The sequence below is a fragment of the Pogona vitticeps genome, chromosome 5 (assembly GCF_051106095.1).
Source record: "Pogona vitticeps strain Pit_001003342236 chromosome 5, PviZW2.1, whole genome shotgun sequence".
Taxonomy (NCBI): domain Eukaryota; kingdom Metazoa; phylum Chordata; class Lepidosauria; order Squamata; family Agamidae; genus Pogona; species Pogona vitticeps.
Window position 1 is genome coordinate 170,894,381 of NC_135787.1, and position 18,632 is coordinate 170,913,012.

Here is an 18,632-nt window from a genome sequence, read left to right on the forward strand (position 1 = left end):
GTAAAGTATCTCCTCTCCCCAACAGATTAGTGCCTCAGAATTGGGGGCTTGCATCAGATCCATCCTTGCTATGTTCAAAATTTGTGGGTACAGTGTATGCACTGTGGGAGAAGTCTGTTCTCTTTTTCTATAACTTTAATATTTCAGACATCACTTGGAGTCAGCTTCAGCAAGTACAGTATATTACTCTTCAGATGGTAAATCTGTTATTCTTGCTGATAGCAAGTAGTTTGTATATTTCTTTAATTTAAACAATCTCTCAACAACACTAAATTGGGCATACTGAACTGTTCATTTAGTTATCTTCCTCTGGGAAGAAAGCAGGTAATTTTTTGAAGGACAGTCACACTTGGGAGCCTGTTAAGACCAAAAGGGCGATCCAACTAGCTCTTGTAGCATGCTAATGAAAATTTCTATGTTCTGTTAAATTCATTCATAGAAGCAGTTTCATTGTTAAAGCTGCTCCCTCACAAAAATACTGAAACTCTTTCCAAGGACAGAAACCTTCAGGCAATAAGGATGCATGGAGTCGAGTAAAGCTACTTTCCAAAGTTACATTTATTACATACACAATATCTGACAGAACGAAAACTGAGGTAACAGTCTTTTTGTTAAATGACATGTTATATTTGGTCCCCTTCATTCCTGAGCATTTGAACATAGCTTTCAGATGGAACTGGTCAACTTACAGAATGACAACATACAACAGGACCTCTAATTTGCACCTCAGTCAGAAGTTCAAGTATACAAATATTGATGGCTTTGCTGTTTTGGCCCATTGATCACTCCTGATAAGCCTGATGAACTCAAATGTTTTTCTGAAATAAGATCACATAATTGCTAAGGGAGCCTTCTGGGTTGACTTTTCTTCCACTTAAGACAGTTTGAGGATTTATTTTCCATTACATACCACATGGAAATAAAGGATCTTAAGTCAAAGAAGCATCCCCTTTATTTCTAGCTTTCATAAACAAAGTAGTATGAAAATATAGCTGTATTTACTGCTTCATGCTTGAAGACAGATTAGTAAAGGTGGGGTGGCAGAAAAATAATACTTATAGAGCATTTCAGTAAACTAAACCTAATCGCCTTCCTAAGCTTTTCCTTATTCACATACTTCAATAAGATTGTGATTTCCAGTTTTAATGTATCACACACATATGTGTAGCAGCTAGGGAAACCATAATCTAAACTGAAGCCTATGTTTTTTGTAGAAATGTACCACAACCTGCTTCAGGACTAAACTGGAAATATTAATTGGTTCTATAGCATGAGAGGTGTTCAGAATACTATCCTATATTCATAAACAAAGCTATATGACTGCACATATGTATATATTCACAAAAGCAGTATATGTGAGTTAAGACCCAGGTGGAGACAAGATGTTTAAAGTGTAGAACTAAGGCTGTTAGTTTAATACTGTACAGTTCAGGCACATGTATGCCCTAATCTCAGGTTTCTTTCAAATAAGCAGCCAAAAATAAAACAAAACTTTACAGCTTTAAATTTACACATTTGTACAGGGTCAAGAATTAAAAGACAGAAGTTGGCAGTTTCTTTGGATTCCAGAGGTCTACAGACTATGACAGATTTTGAAACAGGGACGTAAGGAGAAAATAAGCAACATTACAACAAATGATGTATGTTTATCTCATTTCAATTCAATTCAAGAGAATTTATAAAAACAACTGTGAAGTTGTTATGAAAACATAAAACAGCAAATGTCTCTCCACCCCAAACTGTACATTAAGCCAAAATGCATTCTTTAGCAAAACTCAAGCAGAAAGGATGAATGGTAAATGATGGGTTTTTCCGCACTTCCCAGTCACTGCCATTTCTGAAGTTGAAAAAGTTCCATGCCAGTTTGATTTCATCACGTGCAGCAAATAACCATTGCTCTAGGTTCATACATAACAGAAAGGAGAACGTGAGTGGAACATGTTTTGCATATTCTGTCTGAGTGAGTACTGTCTCTCCCCTTCCCCGCCCCCCAGAGCCCCATATCTATTCCTGAGGGTCTGCAAGACAAGAGGGCAAATCTGTTCTGCATATGCTGTTTGTTGTACTGGCAGAAGGACATAGCGGAACAACAATCCATTTTTAACCACAATTAGGTTTAACTAGTTACAAATTACTAGTTCCTTCCCCCAGTAACAAAGGTTTAATTAAACACATTGTGGCTCTGACGTAGCAAGGGATAACGCAGTGCAACTAACTTCTGCAGTGCAACTAACCTTTTATAATTGTGGAGACACAGCCACATTAAACAGTGGGTGTTGAGATAGCAGGGTTCTGAGACACAAGTCAAGGGATTGCAGTATTTGGTTTTTGAGAAAGAATAAAGACTACAGTTAAAACTAACCATAGCAATAACTGGCAACCTTTGGGGCCTTGTAATTGTAACTAATGAATTAGTTCTGAAAGTAACCTTTCAAGCTCTAGAATTAACAAATTAATTAATTCTTACTATTCATCTTAAAGAATGGCAAGCATGACAGTGACTTTAATAAACTGAGAAGACAACAGATCAGGAAACACTGCCTATCTGCTGTTCTGTTTTTGGTTCAGCATATCTTGATGGGTAAGAAAACATACTTGGAAAGGATATGCTTTATTTAAATTGCTCTTCATGATGATGTCAAACTGGTCTTTAGTACTGCCATATTAGTCCTGAAGTGGCATCAACTAGCATCTCCTGCTCAACACTGTTACCTCTCCCATAGCTGACGCTAGTTCAGACTGGTATCACAGTGCTAAATACCAGCATGATACCATAACTAAGGGCAATTTAAACAATGGAACACTTGCCCAAGATGCTGAAAATAGTTGCACTATATCCATCCAGATCTAATTTTTAGTTTTACTTGATCATCACATCAAAAATGTTGGGTGGGTGGAGGGGACGAGGGTGCTCCCTAATAATGCTAGAAGTACATCCTCTTATTTTCTCAGCTGCTGCAGAATGTAAAAGTTTAACTGTATATTCACAGTTTATAGCCCTGAAATGGCACTAGGATAAACAGAAAAAACATATACCCAGGCTATCATTTCACAATAGGCTCTGCAGAAGTAGAGTTGGGCAGATCCCCGTTGCCTGGTCTTCCACTTTCTTCTACGTAAAAAAAAAAAAAAATCAACAAAACACAGTCAACACAAACACTTCATAAATAAAGTCCAGCAGTATTAACAACCTGAAGATGAGCTCAAGATACTCCGTTCAGAGGATCAAGTTTACACAAATGCAAGATGGTGATATCTTTTATTGGACCACTAAAAATTAAATAACAAGCTTTTGTGGATGAAATCCACTTCCTTGGGCTCTAAATACACCCCCTTTATGGATGGTGCAGAAAAATCTGGGACCACAACAGTCGTTGTTATTTCTAGGATCAAAGTCTGAATCCATAGAGCTGAACTGGTATTTTCAACTAAGATTTTCTGGGCATTTGGATCAACCTTTCATGGGCATTCCAGGAAATATGGGCGGCTGCAGAGCACCTCATTTTTTCTTTTAAAGTTAAAACTAATACTAGCATGTTGTAGTCAACTCAAAACAATGTATGGTATTACTTAAGATAAACCCACCCCGTCAACACCAACCTGTAAAAGCAAAAACTTCATGAACTTGGTGGAGGGCTGGGATGAACACAGCATTAGCAAAACCAAAACGGGCTACCAACTATGATCCACTTAATATTTCAGTGTCTGTCACCTATTCTAGTCAAAATCCTATTACGTAATGCCTGCTGGCATAGATCTCTAGCACATTGCCACTAGTGATGAAGTCCAACAGAGCTGTAATTGCTGTTGCAGGAAATGCAAACAATGACTTCTTATCCAGTGACAATTCACTGACAAAATTCATACCAATGGGCTTTCGCCATTTAAGTATTAAATTGAATTCTAGTCACTGTTAGAAAGGAGCATTTCTAATTTAAGTGAATGAATCTATGTAATACTGACTAGTCACCTCACTTATACTGAAGTGAGCAATTTATAACAGAAGTTGGATGATAATGCAAACCATCCTTTGGTATTAAGTTGACTTGATTTCCCAAGCAATATCCATGTTAAATGTGACATCTTTAGTCATTTGTTAAATCTCCCATGCTTTTTAATGCCAAACAGCATGGAAGATTTAAAGGAATTAGAAAATTTTAGGGGGAAGTAGTACTGCATGTTTAATGATTGTTGTTATCATTCCACTGTTTTGAAGGTGGTATTATAAACTAGTGATAGCAGAATTGAGGATGCAAGAAGCAAATTTATCTATTTATTTAAAATATTTTTACCCCGCCTTTCTCCATGAATGGACCCAAGGTGGCAGTTTCCTTAGTGTGAAAATAATAACCCACGTAGGTCCTCTTCATATATTCTTCAAGTCTTGAACAACAACAGAAGAGCAACAGAATAGGACTATGGTTTCATGGTTTTACACCACATAATAATCAAAAACTACTTGAAGCCAATGGCATACTTCCCCAGAACCACCTTGGGTCCTTTTAAGGAGAAAGGCAGGGAAAAATATTTTAAATAAATAGCATTGTTCACTAACCTTCTCTGTCTTTTTTTTCTTGATTTTCTTCTGCCGCAGTTTTGTCTGCTCTGAAAAAGATCCTTGCACTGCTTAGTGAGAAATGAAGCAGTTCAAACTCCTATAAAAAAGGAAAGGGCATCAGCAACTGCTCATCTTATCACAGAATAAGAACCACCGTGTTGTGTAAACCATACAAAGACCAGAACCCCCAATATCCAATAGTACTGCTGTATCATTTGCATACAAACTACCAACTGCAGCTCTCAGGCATTATGAATAAAACACAAGGAAGATGAGAGTACTAACACCATCCAGAAGTCAACCAATCAGCGTCTTTTTCTTTATTCCACAGCCTTGTTTCACAATAACATACCCATTTTTGCTTTGTCTCTGCAGACATTGAGAACACCTCCCTATCGTATCAATGTGAACTTGCAAGAGTCCTATCAACTATCACCTAATTAACACTGTCTGTTCAAAGTATCATTGTTTTGAATAGCAATAACTCCATCGCTTGAACACACATTTATCACAAGACCCTTTCTCCCCAAATCAATGATTCTTAAACATTTTAAAATTTGGAAACCTTACCTGCTATCCTAATTCCAGACTCCCCAGACTTTTTAAAAGGTCACAGTGCTTCCAAATCTTAAAATTTTAATTTTTACCATCAGCTAATCAAAATTATTTATGGGAAAGTAAAATACAAAGTACCTTCTTGCATAAGTATATTTTGTTTTCACACACTTATAGCAGAAGGACAAAGAATCTGATTACAAGAACTGGATCTATAGTGGTCGTTAGACCAGATAGGCAGGATATAAATAAAATAAATAAATGAACTGGATCTATAGTTCTCAGGATATGGGACATGTTTATCCCCAAGCACTGATTCTGTATAAAATCCATCATAGAAATTCACTACACTTTTTATGTATGTAATATTTTCACACTAATACCAAGTTGTACCTTGACTTCATTAAAGAGTTTAATCTTTTAATAGCAGGATTCTTACCCTCAAAATACTACCTGACTAACTGATACTTCAGTTAGACTGATAAACATCAGTCTGATAACCAAACCTTTAAAAGGGAAATAAATTGTGCAATTAATGGGAAACAATACCTGCAAACAAACTTCCAGTCTCTTGTGAGTAAGGTTCATAGTCTGTAGCAGCTTCTCATCTTGACTAGCCGACTGGATATTCTGTTGCTTTGCTAATGCTCTGATCTCCCTGACATACTTCTCTCGGACTGACTGAAACCAATGAAGGGAATCAAATTCTTGATACTGGTTTAAAAGTTTCAGAATGTAAGCGACACCTGTTGGGTTTAGAAAATTCAAGTTAAATGTAGTTTACACACATGCGCTGAATCAACTTTTGATAAGCAACATAAACAACTTCCCATGTCACATGATACTAAACACCAAAATGTCAGATTATAATTTTAATCTATAATCTTTATACTTGTTTGTATTTTGGCTTAGCAGTTTGTCTCAGTTGGTGCTTGTCAATATTTAACTACAAAAACAGAAGAGGACATCTGTCCAAAATACTGTTAACACAGGAATGTGGTGACAATTTAAGAGTATATTATGACTGCGGGGGGGGGGGGGGGGGGGGAAGTTGCCCAAATCCATTCTGGTCCAAATTTCTGTCTTTTTAGGTGAATTTATTTACTTGAGGGCACTGTGACAGAAGATGAATTGCTGGCCAGAAACAGGGTCTGGAGGTGTCTTGGTGAACAATATTCACAGAACGCTACTAGATCTGGGAAAAAGCACAAAGCTAACTAAAGTCCTTTTCGTCACCACCCTCAAAACTCCTTAATTCAAAGCTTTCTGAATCTTAAGATGGCATAGCAAATGTCACAGGCTACTGCATCACCTAAAACATTTTGCCTACATAAGTAGTGACTCTCCAAGATGCAAGGCAGTGGTGGGCAGTTGCTGGTTTTTTTCTTCTTCACAACTATGGTCTCTAAGATTCTTTAACGGGAGACGGCAGAAAACAAGCATGGGACTTTTGCATGGAAAGTGAATAAGCAATATGTATGAGGAATATCCACAGGAATACATATATATATGAGCATGGTCTGTGCATATTTTTAACATAATACCGAGCAGTGGTCATTCCATGCATGCCTTTTAACTAAGTGATTCTTCCAGAAACACAAAGTCCTTGCAGAAGAGTTGAATGTTCCTCCTGAACTTACCCATGGCAAAACCATCATCAGTGAAGGCTGCACCAGCTTTGTTCTTTTTGTTCAGCTTCTCTTTGCAGCTGATCGAATGTTCTATAAAGTTGAGAGCCTAAGGACAAGGGGTAAGAAGTTGCTCCAAAGTCTCTAAAACAAGGAAAACTTTCTGAACTTTGGTAAAATTAAAATATTAAATTTAAACCCCAAAGTTAAGTCCTCAATGCTCCTATTACTTCTACGCGTTGTTCATCAAGATATCTGAAAGTGCATTTTTAAAAGCCTCTTTAGCTACTTTTGGAAAATAACTTTACTGAAGCAGAACTAAATTTTTGAATATCTTAGTTGTACAAGGATACCGACCATTTCAATATCAGAGTTAGACCAATGGGTCATCTAGTCAGGTACATATTTTCCAGCCCTGTCACCTAACACTCTTTCACAAAAGATAATGCAAGTAAAATACAGAACATTCTTTATGCAAAGTATATGCTATTTCACAGAGTAATTCCCCTACTCCATATACAGTGGGGTCTTGACTTAAGAACGGCTCGAGTTAAGAACATTTTGACTTAAGAACCGCTCTCATAGGAAAATATTGACTTAAGTACTTAGATTTGAGTTACAAACTGAAAAAAACCCATGTGGGAGGCAGGGAAAGTGCAAAATGTGAACTTTCAGTTAACTGTTGGCCAGTGAAAAGGGTGCCTGTCTGCTTCCTCACTCCTCCCAGCGTTTAGAGAGTGGATTGGGAGACAGTCTTCAGACTGCCTCATACTGTACTGCCTGGACTGTATTTTCCCTGCCTTCCCTGAACCTTTCTTGACCTAAGAAAAAAAGAAACAAAATATCCCCCTCTAGTGGTCGAAGGCGGAATAGCAGCTGCCCATTAGTTTCTATGGACGGAAAAGAGCAGATACGGATCAAATGGTTTTCAATGCATTCCTATGGGAAATGCAGATTTGACCTGAGAACTTTTTGACTTGAGAACCGCCTTCCAATATGGATTAAGTTCTCAAGTCAAGACCCCACTGTATCAATTAGCATTATAGGTTCAAATTTTGTACATATACATTTTCACCCAGTTGTAGGATTCATACAGAGGCTTTAAAATATTTACATGCAATCATCTTTCAAAATTCTAACCACTTCAGCGAAAGCTCCACAAGTGCCTAGTGGTTAGAGTGCTGGGCTAGGGCTTATGAGAGTTAAGATTCAGATCCTCACTTGGACATCAAACTCACTGGATGAATATGGGCTAGTCATAGTCTCTCCACATGACCTATCTCACAAGACTGTTCCAAGGATGCAACCTGGGGCGGGCAGCCATGTACACACCTTGATCTTGCTGGAGGAAAGGCACCATATGTATAAACGCAATGAATAAATGAATACACCAGGTAAGGAAAAACTAACCAGTGGTGGAACAATTATATAAAAGTTCCGTAGATGCATGTTCTTTGGACTCCGAAATTCAGGAGCAAACACGTCCACCAACATTTTGAAGTATTCTGTGCCTTCTGCAGAGTTGCGTGTCAGATCACCAAGAACAGCATCCAGTTGCCTGCAGAACAGAGATATACATGAATTTTCAGTTGGAAATGTTTTGATCCTATTTTATATTAAGAGTTATTTGTCTTTATATAATAAGTACAGGCAACACCAATGCAATCTGCTACTATCTCTAGCTTCCAAAATAAGCATAGAACAACAATGGGTGAAATCCAGTTGCCAGTCTCAACTACAGAAGGGCCAGTTAATCAATGAAACTTATAGAGGAGTTAACTTATCAAATCCCCACTGATTCAATGGACCTAGTCTGTCTGTGAATTCCTACTGGATTTCAGCCATTGTATACATTTATGGAACTATACCTTTATGACAATAAACACAGAATTTCCAGCCATACAGAAAATGTCATAACAGTTCTTTATCTTGACTGCAAGAAAGCAGCAATTTATTATTTGTTTGTGAAATTATTTTAACAGGCCTTCATCCTTTTTCTTCAACATGACTGGACACACATGACAAAAACGTTCAATTTCATTCTAAGGAATGTTCAAGCTACACCATCCCCTACTTTTTCCAGTATCTATTCTACATGCACCAGACTAGCATTCTGTTGACAGAGTGCCTAAAGTAAATTTCTCTTGCTTAACTTTGCTCTTAAAAGAAAAAAGAAAGGCTGCAGCACTCTTAAGAGAAAGCAAAATTCTCAGTTTTACAAGATGTCAGCCAGAAAGGGATTTGTTCACTAGAACTATAAATGGCAAAGGAAATCAATGATCAAATTCTTTACTTCTATCTTAAAGTAGTCTCAAAGGTTCCTTATTTTGTAAATGTAAACAAACAAACAAGAAACTGGGATATATGAATGAATCCCTTGTGTTCTGTATGTACAGTTAACCCCAAGTTAGCTCTGTAAGAAATTTTGTCAATTTGAAAATTAAAGGATTATGTTGTTAACAAAGAACGCTGTAAAAATATTGCTGTCAGATTGATAGATCTTCGAGCCCTGCATCTTGCTTTCCACTCGCCAATCTGATGCCCCTGGAAGCCAAAAGCCACTGAAAAAAGGCAAAGCCCCCTCCTGTTATTATTTCTAGTTTTCACAGAGAGTTGAAAGCAATAGGTGTAAATTGTGCTGCAGTATTATTTTATCAGAGAGCACTATTAAAAGAGTCGTGCATGTAGGAATAAAATATGTTTTTGCCATGCGTTCTGTACCTGGCTGCTTTTTGTGTTTCTTCGGACAGACCTTCTTCTTTCACAAGTTCTTCAAAATTAACAATGTCCTCAAGATCAGGAACAAACCTACAAAATATATGTCACATTTATTCACAGTTCTAAATGATAATATCTATAGAGCAACGAATCTAATTTTCCTATTTCTTACACTGCCTCATTTCTGTTCACATCTTAACACGCACTTGCTTATATTCTGTACGGCTAGGAAAACTGCTAAACTTTCCAACTGCATGAGCTACTCCATGCTAGCACTTTTCTACTTGATCAGCATACTAAACCCTTAAAAAACAGTTTACAAGCTAGTCAAAATCAACAAGAGGAGTCAAACATATGGGAGAACAGAAGAGCAAGCAGCAATACTGCTCTATGGCAGAAAGAATGAGGTTGCTGTTGTGTGCCATGAGGTCACTTCCAATTTCTAAAGATCCTCACGGGGTTTTGAGGCATGCTGTCAGCTGTTCAAGGCGTAGTTTACCATTGCCACCCTCCAGTAGATTCCCATAACCAAGCAGGCATACATTTGCACAATAATAACGATAAATGGCAGAGTTGCTTTACAAAATTGGGGATATTTTCCAGGATGTTTGTCCTGTGCAATTTCACACTAAACCTGTACTCAGTTCCAAATTATATTTACCAAAAGTAAATAAAGTATACTTTTAGTCACATTTGCACTGACAAGACAATACTGACATTACCCTTGTGAAACTCAATACCCCCTTTGCCAGGCTGCCCAGCTGTAATCCCAAGCAGAAGAGTTACTCAACCCTCTTCCTCTAACAGGACAATGCTATGCAATCCTGCAATAGGAGAGTACTCAAAACAAATAAGCACCACTAGCTGATCCTGAAGAAAACGTTCTCCCTGACTCACCCAGGCTGATATAAACCTCTCTGTATACAGCCAGTTATTGCCATCTTGAACCTCCTCATCTATTATCTCAAGCTTTATTGTCCTGCTTTTTTCCCTATGTCTGTGCATTGGAATTTTCATTACTGTCACTCCCGGGATTTCTGCGGTACGCTTATTCCCTTCCTCACAGCAATACTGATTTTCTGAGTGTGATTGTTTACTGTTGTTATTGTCAGATAGGCTGGACCAATTTTAGAAGAAAGGGGTTGTGGGAGCACGCTTCCCCAAGCTGGTCCCCATAAGGGACACTGAATGGGGAACTACAGAGATCCATCCTGGGGGGTTTGCCACACACACAGAGGGTGGGTTGAACCTACACACTCAGATCATGGTAGATCCGATATTCCAATCACTACTGTGCAATCCTATTGTCTCAGGTAGATAGGCTGCCCAAAGATTGGATCCAGGCCCCTGCCTACACCAAAGCCAATGTAATGCAAAGCTAATTTCACACACAACATAATGGTTGATCACTTCTTTTCTTTATCACACCCTACTCCTTTAGTCCTTGGGTGCAAATGTTGTACACCTCCTGTCTATTATCCTGTTTACTCATTGGTCTGTTGCTCGCCTATACTTCTCCTGAGAGCCATTATGGCACTGAGTCTTAAAAGAACCCAAATACCACGTTCATGATAAATCCTGTTTATACAAAACAGGCAAATTTCAGTTTATTCCATAAACTTGTGGAAATAATTCTATTTGGGGGGGGGGGGTACAGAATAAGAGTCCTGGCCACGCCCCCACTCTGTGCTGCTGCATTTAGCTGCAATACACGTTTGCAGGCATGATAAACTCTTGCCTTTGTTTTAATGGTAAATAACAATGGATGATGAAATATCAGAACAGAAGGGTTTCATAATTATCAGTACAAATACTTTATAGCAATATTGAGAAGCATCCTGAAATGTAGGTAGTACATACCTGATTGCACTACTACAACAGTGAAGGCCACCAGATCTTATCATTCGTACATAGCCCATTGCATTTCCTTTTTTAAAAAATACAGAAATAAATGTTAATACCTGAAATTATGCTATACACAGAAATAAGTGGCTGTGCACTTTGTACCATCACATTCCAAATAGATTTTTAAACATAAAACCTGTCAGACACGTCTAACAAAGCTTTCAAACACAATACGAGTTAATTTCTATATACTGTATGTATATTAATTACCAATATAACCATATTGTCATGCTGATAATTGTTGAGTGCAAGGGAAGACAGAACAAGACTGAAACAAGGCTTTTTGGATCCATCTACTAATTTTGCCAACAAAATCTATGCAATTTAAAGTATTAATTTTGATCTACAGAAGATCTACAAAAGTCTTTTGTTGCGTTAACTAGCCAATCTCTGCCCGTACTTAAAAATGAGAAATCTCCTATACATGAAAATAGCTGTTATTTTGATGCCAAGGATGAATTTATTTATGAATGAAATGTTGAATGAATGGAAAATTAATAATTGCAATGCAAAGGCCCAAATCCTCTTGTCTACTGTGTTTCCCAAAAATACAGTATTAATTTTTGCTCCAAAAATGCATTAGGCTATTTTCAGGTGATGTTTTATTTTTTTCATTTACAACCATCTATCTTTATTCAAATGCAGTCATGTCATCTTCTTCTGGTTGCTGCCCAATGGCAGAGGGCATGGTTTTACTTAACTAGGACTTATTTTTGGGGTAGGGCTTATATAACGAGCATCCTGAAAAATCATACTAGGGCTTATTTTCAGGTTAGGACTTATTTTCAGGGAAACAGGGTAGTTACACTGGCATAGCACAAATAGTATAACCTTTGGAGGCAAACTGCTCCAAGTTATGAAAGCACTGTAGACATTATCAAATGCATACAGACTTTTATGACTCAGTGTACAAGTGATAATGTCCACAGCACTTAGCTTCCAAAGATTACACTGCTAGTGTAGCTATGCAAGATTTTGCCAGTGAGCTGTATAACTGCTTCCCTCTGTTAAAGATGGCCTGTATTTCTTCAACATCTACCACTACAACTATGAGACCACCTTCAAAACCAAGGAGTCTTCCCAAAGCTATTTTGTTGTGACATGGGATCAGCAATAAACAACTTGAGAGGCATGTGTAACTTAAAACTGTTCTTTCAATTTCAGTCAGTATATTTCAGTATTATATATTCTGTAACATTGTAATGCATTTCAGTCCAGTATACAGTAGTTTCATACCTATCTGACTTATTAATTGCCTGAACTGGTCGAGGTAACTTTGTCCATCAGGTGTAATTCCAAGTTTTCTGATCCCCCGATTGAATTTCTCTGCTCTCTCGAAAGGATACTAGAAAAATCATTTTCAAACCCATTAAGAACAAATATTAGACGAACGTAGCCTTATCAGCCCCAGTTTGTTTTCATAAACAGGGATCTGGGTTCAAATCCCCACTCAGCCATGAAATTCTCTGGATGACTTTGGGCCATTCACAGTATCTCAGGATGACCAACCTCACATGGCTATGGTGAAAATGAAGTGGAGAGGAGCAGAGGCACATATACCCACGCAGCTCATTCGAGGAAAGGTGGAATATATAGTAACAAATACTGTACAACAAATATTACTTCCAATGTTAACTAAAAAAGGTACTACTCTGAGACAAAGACCCATCATATTTCATGTTAACGTTTTAATGATATCCCTTACCTTGCAAAACATTTAACAACAGACCTCATGGAATTTTTAAAGAGAAAGATGTACAACTATTGCTTTCTGTAGATCACTGATCTGTTTTTGAAGCCATTTTAAAGCTTTCTTTCTCAATAACACCACCAATGTTAATTGCAGGAATGCATGGAGCAGAAGCCACATACATTTCTGAATGTTACTGTACACTCAGTGGTTACTAAGGATGTGTGCTGAGCCTTTACTGAACTATTAGAACAGTCTGCCCCCTTCAGTTTTCACACTGCTGGAATGCTTAGGGTTTGTTATTAGAGCAAATGATGCTGAAGGAAAATAAAAACAAATGTTCTACAGTTATAGGGAAACTAGCACAGCTAACTGACAATTTTGCTGCTCTTAACATTATGAACAGAAATTTGTTTGGTCGTAACTACTCAGCACACTCAATAAAAAGCACATCTTACATTCTGACAAGTTCAACTGGGTTTACTTTGAATAAGCGGACAGAGGACTAGTATCTCAGGGAATTTCAGAAGGCATTATATATATACAAAGAAATGACTTAGACCTCTACGTGCAACATACCTTGTGGTCATTTTGATCTTTAACTTCCCTAAAGAACCTGATATCTTTGATCAGCCTGGATTTGATGTGCTCATCATACATGAATTGGCTAAAGATATAAAATTTCTTTCTGAGAAACTGGTACGTGAAATTCACCTGAAGTGTTAAAAAAGAAACAAGCAACCACATAGACAATATGAAGAAAGCTGCCACTACTGCAGAAGAATTAAAATAACAATTACTCTTCAGTTCCATTTAATCATGACTCATACACATTTTTGCCCATTTAATAATATCACAACGTCCCTCTAACATATTATTACAGGCAAATGCATGAGTGACTGCTCTTTTGTTATCACTGGTTCTATACGCTGAACCACTCCATATTCATGAACCACACAGGACAAATACATTTTACAAGCCTTGTTTTACATAATAACAACCGTAACATACAGTACACTTACACTTGGAAAGCCCATCTGAATGGTTGTTCAGATGAACATGGTGAGTGGGAATCTGAGGAAGCCAGGGACCAAAAACCCCAAACCAGCCATGAGATCCCAGAGCTACACTGTGCCCACCCATCACAGCTAGTCTGCTCTGCCACCCTTAATTGTTTGTTATCAAGTAGGCTACCTTGAACACTACCTAGCAACAGAAACATGTGATAAATAATAACTAGGGATGGGAACTTCCTTACTGAATGGCCTTCCACTCCCGTAATTTAGCAGGAATGTCATGGGCTCAGTTATGGGAGTGGAAGCCCTGTAGCAGCATGAGGTAGAACAATCTCTCTGCCTGCATTCAATTCCTCTGCCCTCCAGCCAGTGGGGAGAAAGGTACTCCACTGCTGTGTGGGAATTGTGAGATTCCGTGAGAGTCGCAAAATCTCATATTAAGGTGAGTTCCGACACAGGACGCTTCATGAACTGCAACTGGTTTGGGGAACTAATTGATTAATACTTTTTTTGGAATTAAAGACGAAAACTTTTAATTTAAAAGAAAAACAGCCACGGCTGACAACACCAGCCTTAAGCAACATAAAATTGTACAACAAGATTTCCGTCACTGCTTGGTAAAATGAAATACCTATCTCACATTATGTACTCATATTTTCCTTACTATATACAAAATTTGTCACTCACATATACACAAATATATTCTTTGTGTCTGATTTTATAAAGTGTACCTGGGTAAGAGATTTCACCAACTGCTTATTATATAATGTTCATAATATAATCCTGAGCGAAGTTAGCAAATCTCAAAACTCAGAAGCTATGCCGGGAATACTTACTGTTGTGTTCATGATTCCTGTGCCATGAGTTCGGATCGAATTAGCAATGTGTCTTATATTAATGGTGTTCAAATGCTTGTTATTGCTGATTCTCTCAATGAAGATCTGCAATTAAATATTTGCCATATAATTATAATGGCTATACAATGGAAATCACTGTGTTTTTAAAAAATACACATCTGTCTCACCTGATTATTAAGATTGTAGAGGTATCGGGATACAAATACATGGATATTCCGCATAATTTCCAAAACATCAAGGCCCTGAAAAAACAATGTTATGTGATTATTACTTTTTCTCTAAATATTCTAGTTATTGCTAACTGGAGCATCTATAGGAATATGGTCACCATCCTTATCCTACACAAGTTTCTCTTTATGACAAAACTTGCAACAGAAAATTCACCATGATGGGAATTGAAGGAAGTATCTAGGTGGTTCTTTCATCCACATACTGTCTAGACCTTCATAGCTATAGTAAAGCCCCTAATGCCATATGAATCTAGAAGAGGGTTAGGATTCTGCGAGTATTGATGGGAAATTGAGTCCAGCAACATTTGAAAGGGCACAGTCTCACTTGGCCTTTAAACCACATCCTAGAGCTAGCGTTTACAGTACTAAAAATAAAGAAATCCACTTTAGCCATTAGAGATTACAATGTTCTTATTCCCACTTTAATGGTTTCGTGGTTTGCTTTTTTCAAAATCTCTTTGCTTGTGGGCAAAAGGTTTTATTCATCTGTGTGCTATTAGCAGCCAAAAGCATATAAACAAATTTGATCATTTAAAAACAATCCTATACACATTAGAAATAAGGGCAGTATATTAAATGATTCAAAGGCCCACTGAATCCCATTGCAGACTCTCTGTAGAAATGTGGTTTTCCATTTCTCTTGAAGGAACATGAAATACATATAACGAAAACTAAATACAAGACCAAATTATCCTCGGGAGATTGGTTCCAAGCCCCCCAGCAAATGCGAGGAATAGTGAAGACCTATTTCCAGTTTTTCTGCTGTCCATGCATGGCTCAGAAAGGAGTCCTGGCCCAGTCTTACCAAAGGATTGGGCTTCCTGCCCTCCTGTTTGCAAGAGAGGCTTCCCTGAAACCAGCAACTGCTGCCTCCTACCCCCCCAACCCCACCCCTGCAAATGTGGCTTCTCCATTTCACCCGGTTAGGCCACAAGTGCATTTCCACTAAACCACCTGTATATAGCATAGCAGCTTCTTCCATCATTGGTCATGAGAATGCGTATTTCTGGGATTCATTCATTCACTGATTTCAAGCAGTGGATAATTGAAACCGTGGGTACTGATCCCACTGATACGGCGGTTCTACTATAATTCTTTTTGCATCATTATCCAATTCTAGCAAGAGAATGAGAATGACCCACAGTCTAACCTGCACACCAAAGCTGCAGGTCTGCAGCGAAACAAAATTATCTGAAGCATAAAAATTGAACTCCATCTTTTTTTAGGACCAAGGCAATTCAACTCAGATACCAGTACAAATGTGGCATACCTGTTCTAAAGTCTGACTTGGAAGATGTGCTTCTGTCATGCTCAAACCATAGCGCTGAGTGGCTAAATTCCTCATTTCACTATACGTGGCCCAGTCATGCAGAGCCACCGTGGTAAGATTGTAGAATGTCTTATCTAGATAATGTGTCACATGAGCTGTAATAAAATAAGGAGAAAGTAATTGAGTATTTTTTTTCTCTTCAGAATTTGAAAATAGGACACAGAAAAAGAACTGGCCCATTCTTTGTATGCCACTTCGTTTAATGCGTTCCAAATGGGCCCAAAACTCACCGTTCTCCGATGTTTTCCCATGTTCCAGCGGCCATTTTGGGTGTCCCGGCGGCCATTTTTGGTGTTCTGGCAGCCATTTTGGGTGTCCCGGTGGCCATTTTTGGTGTTCCGGCGGCCATTTTGGGTGTCCGGCGGCCATTTTGCGACCGCCGAACAGCTGTTCCCCCATCGTAATGCGAGCATGCCCTCGCATTAGCGATGGGGAAATCCGCATCGCAATGCGGATTCATCGTTCAACGGTGCGCTCATTATGCGAGGCACCACTGTACTGTAAGTAACTTCTGGAATTGTGGCAATCTTAATGCTGAAGACAGACTATTTCCCAGAAAGCAAGGCAAGAGAAGGAAGAGATTTTAGAGTGACAAAAACAGTACTTAGCTTTGATAGTTAGTATTAAGTAAAGCCTACCTTTGATATCTATGAACCGATTGAAAAATCGAATAGGATTCAAAGTAAAGAAATGAGCCAGGTCCTTCATGCCAACTTTGAATGGATTTCTGTCATCCAGCTTTAAATGTGTGTGCACAGAGAGCCGCAGGTCCTTTTCTATTTCTTTGCATAATTTGTCCAGAAGGTGCTGCCCAAAGCAAACATAATTTAAAAACCGACATCATTTTCATGAAATGGGACACACTGATTTTCACAGGACACACATTAGTAAATATACTACAGAGAAATGGGAGATTCTGAAAGCTAGTGTTCCTTCTCCATTGGGAAAATCAGCAGCGATATTTTACTCAAAAATAACAAGAGAAAGTGAGCCTTTCCATATGCTATATATAATAGATAAGTGTACAACTTTCCCCTCAGAATGCAAATATCACCAACCAATTAAAGTACTTCAAATTCAAGAGGTATATTATGTGTTATTTTTTTCTTAACCAAAGGCAAGACAAAACACAAGAGAAAATGCAGCAAAGAGGGGGCAGGAATACTGAAAGAAAGTAAAATTAAAATATGCAGAATATATAAAAAATGCATAACATGTTCAGAAGCACATGCTGTTGAGCGAAGGTAAAAGAGAAAGCAAAAAGAAAGAAAGCCAAAAATTAGTGTAAGATGTCTGTTTAGAATTTCTATTCAACTTTTTCAATTAACTCTACTCACTTTAAAAATACTGTAAAACTATCAAATGCAAAAATACAAAAGTAATATTTTTTAAACTTACTCTAATATACATAACTTGGCACAGCCATTTATTGGAAAGCAGCAGTTACTGTTCTTTGTTTATATTATATTACTGTAGTTTAATAAACATTTGTAATGTATGCTTTTAAAAATACTGTATGTCTGTATGTACTGTACATTGTTACTTATCTTGAGCTTTGATGAGGAAGGGTTGGGTATTAATTGAGTAAAATAATCATCATTATTATCAGCAAGTCACAATTTAAGAATTAGCAGCCAGCCAAGTCACACAGTTAACTACTATGATGCTTCACTGTGTTTAGATAATAGATATATAAAGCACTACAAAATCACTAAAACTCCAACCACTCCCTGTATGATTTTGGCTATCTCTGATTGGCCATCTCAATACTAAGCGGCTTGAAGAAGCTCAACAAAAAATACAGCACACCACTTCTAAGAATTCATTGATTTAATCATTGTTAGTGTTCTGATTTGTAGAGATTTGCTCTGCAAAACTACAGATTAGGCATCCTTCAGTATCGAGAGACTATGGTTACTTGCTCTGAATAGAGGACTTGGAACAGCGTCTAGTGTGGCTAAGAAGGCCAACTCCAGAGTGACAATCCCTTCCACACTGAAGACAAATGCAATCTGACCCCTGTCCAGTTCCCTGATTTTGCTGGTTTTGGGACTGCCTCTACAGGGCGTTGTATAAAGTGAAGGATTCTTTTTCTTATTTGTACCAATAGCTACAAGAATAGTATATATGTTCTATATGTATATC

General features: G+C 37.9%; 1 protein-coding gene across 4 annotated transcripts in view; it reads right to left on the bottom strand.

Annotated features, from left to right (window-relative positions):
* Positions 1 to 540: 540 nt before the first annotated feature.
* Positions 541 to 18,632, bottom strand: part of WASHC4 (WASH complex subunit 4) — a 48,979-nt gene continuing 30,887 nt past the window's right edge. For 3 of the 4 annotated variants that reach the window (XM_073000029.2, XM_078376209.1, XM_078376210.1), the window contains 14 exons: positions 17,126 to 17,294; positions 16,428 to 16,582; positions 15,095 to 15,169; positions 14,907 to 15,011; positions 13,634 to 13,768; positions 12,601 to 12,709; positions 11,320 to 11,386; positions 9,463 to 9,549; positions 8,152 to 8,299; positions 6,754 to 6,850; positions 5,663 to 5,859; positions 4,556 to 4,655; positions 3,037 to 3,112; positions 541 to 1,898 (listed from right to left, as the gene is read on the bottom strand). In XM_073000029.2, coding sequence (XP_072856130.2) covers positions 3,045 to 3,112; positions 4,556 to 4,655; positions 5,663 to 5,859; positions 6,754 to 6,850; positions 8,152 to 8,299; positions 9,463 to 9,549; positions 11,320 to 11,386; positions 12,601 to 12,709; positions 13,634 to 13,768; positions 14,907 to 15,011; positions 15,095 to 15,169; positions 16,428 to 16,582; positions 17,126 to 17,294 — 1,512 coding nt within the window. In that variant the 3' untranslated portion in view covers positions 541 to 1,898; positions 3,037 to 3,044. The remainder of the gene's footprint in view (positions 1,899 to 3,036; positions 3,113 to 4,555; positions 4,656 to 5,662; positions 5,860 to 6,753; positions 6,851 to 8,151; positions 8,300 to 9,462; positions 9,550 to 11,319; positions 11,387 to 12,600; positions 12,710 to 13,633; positions 13,769 to 14,906; positions 15,012 to 15,094; positions 15,170 to 16,427; positions 16,583 to 17,125; positions 17,295 to 18,632) is intronic. The other variant, XM_073000030.2, reaches the window with a different exon arrangement.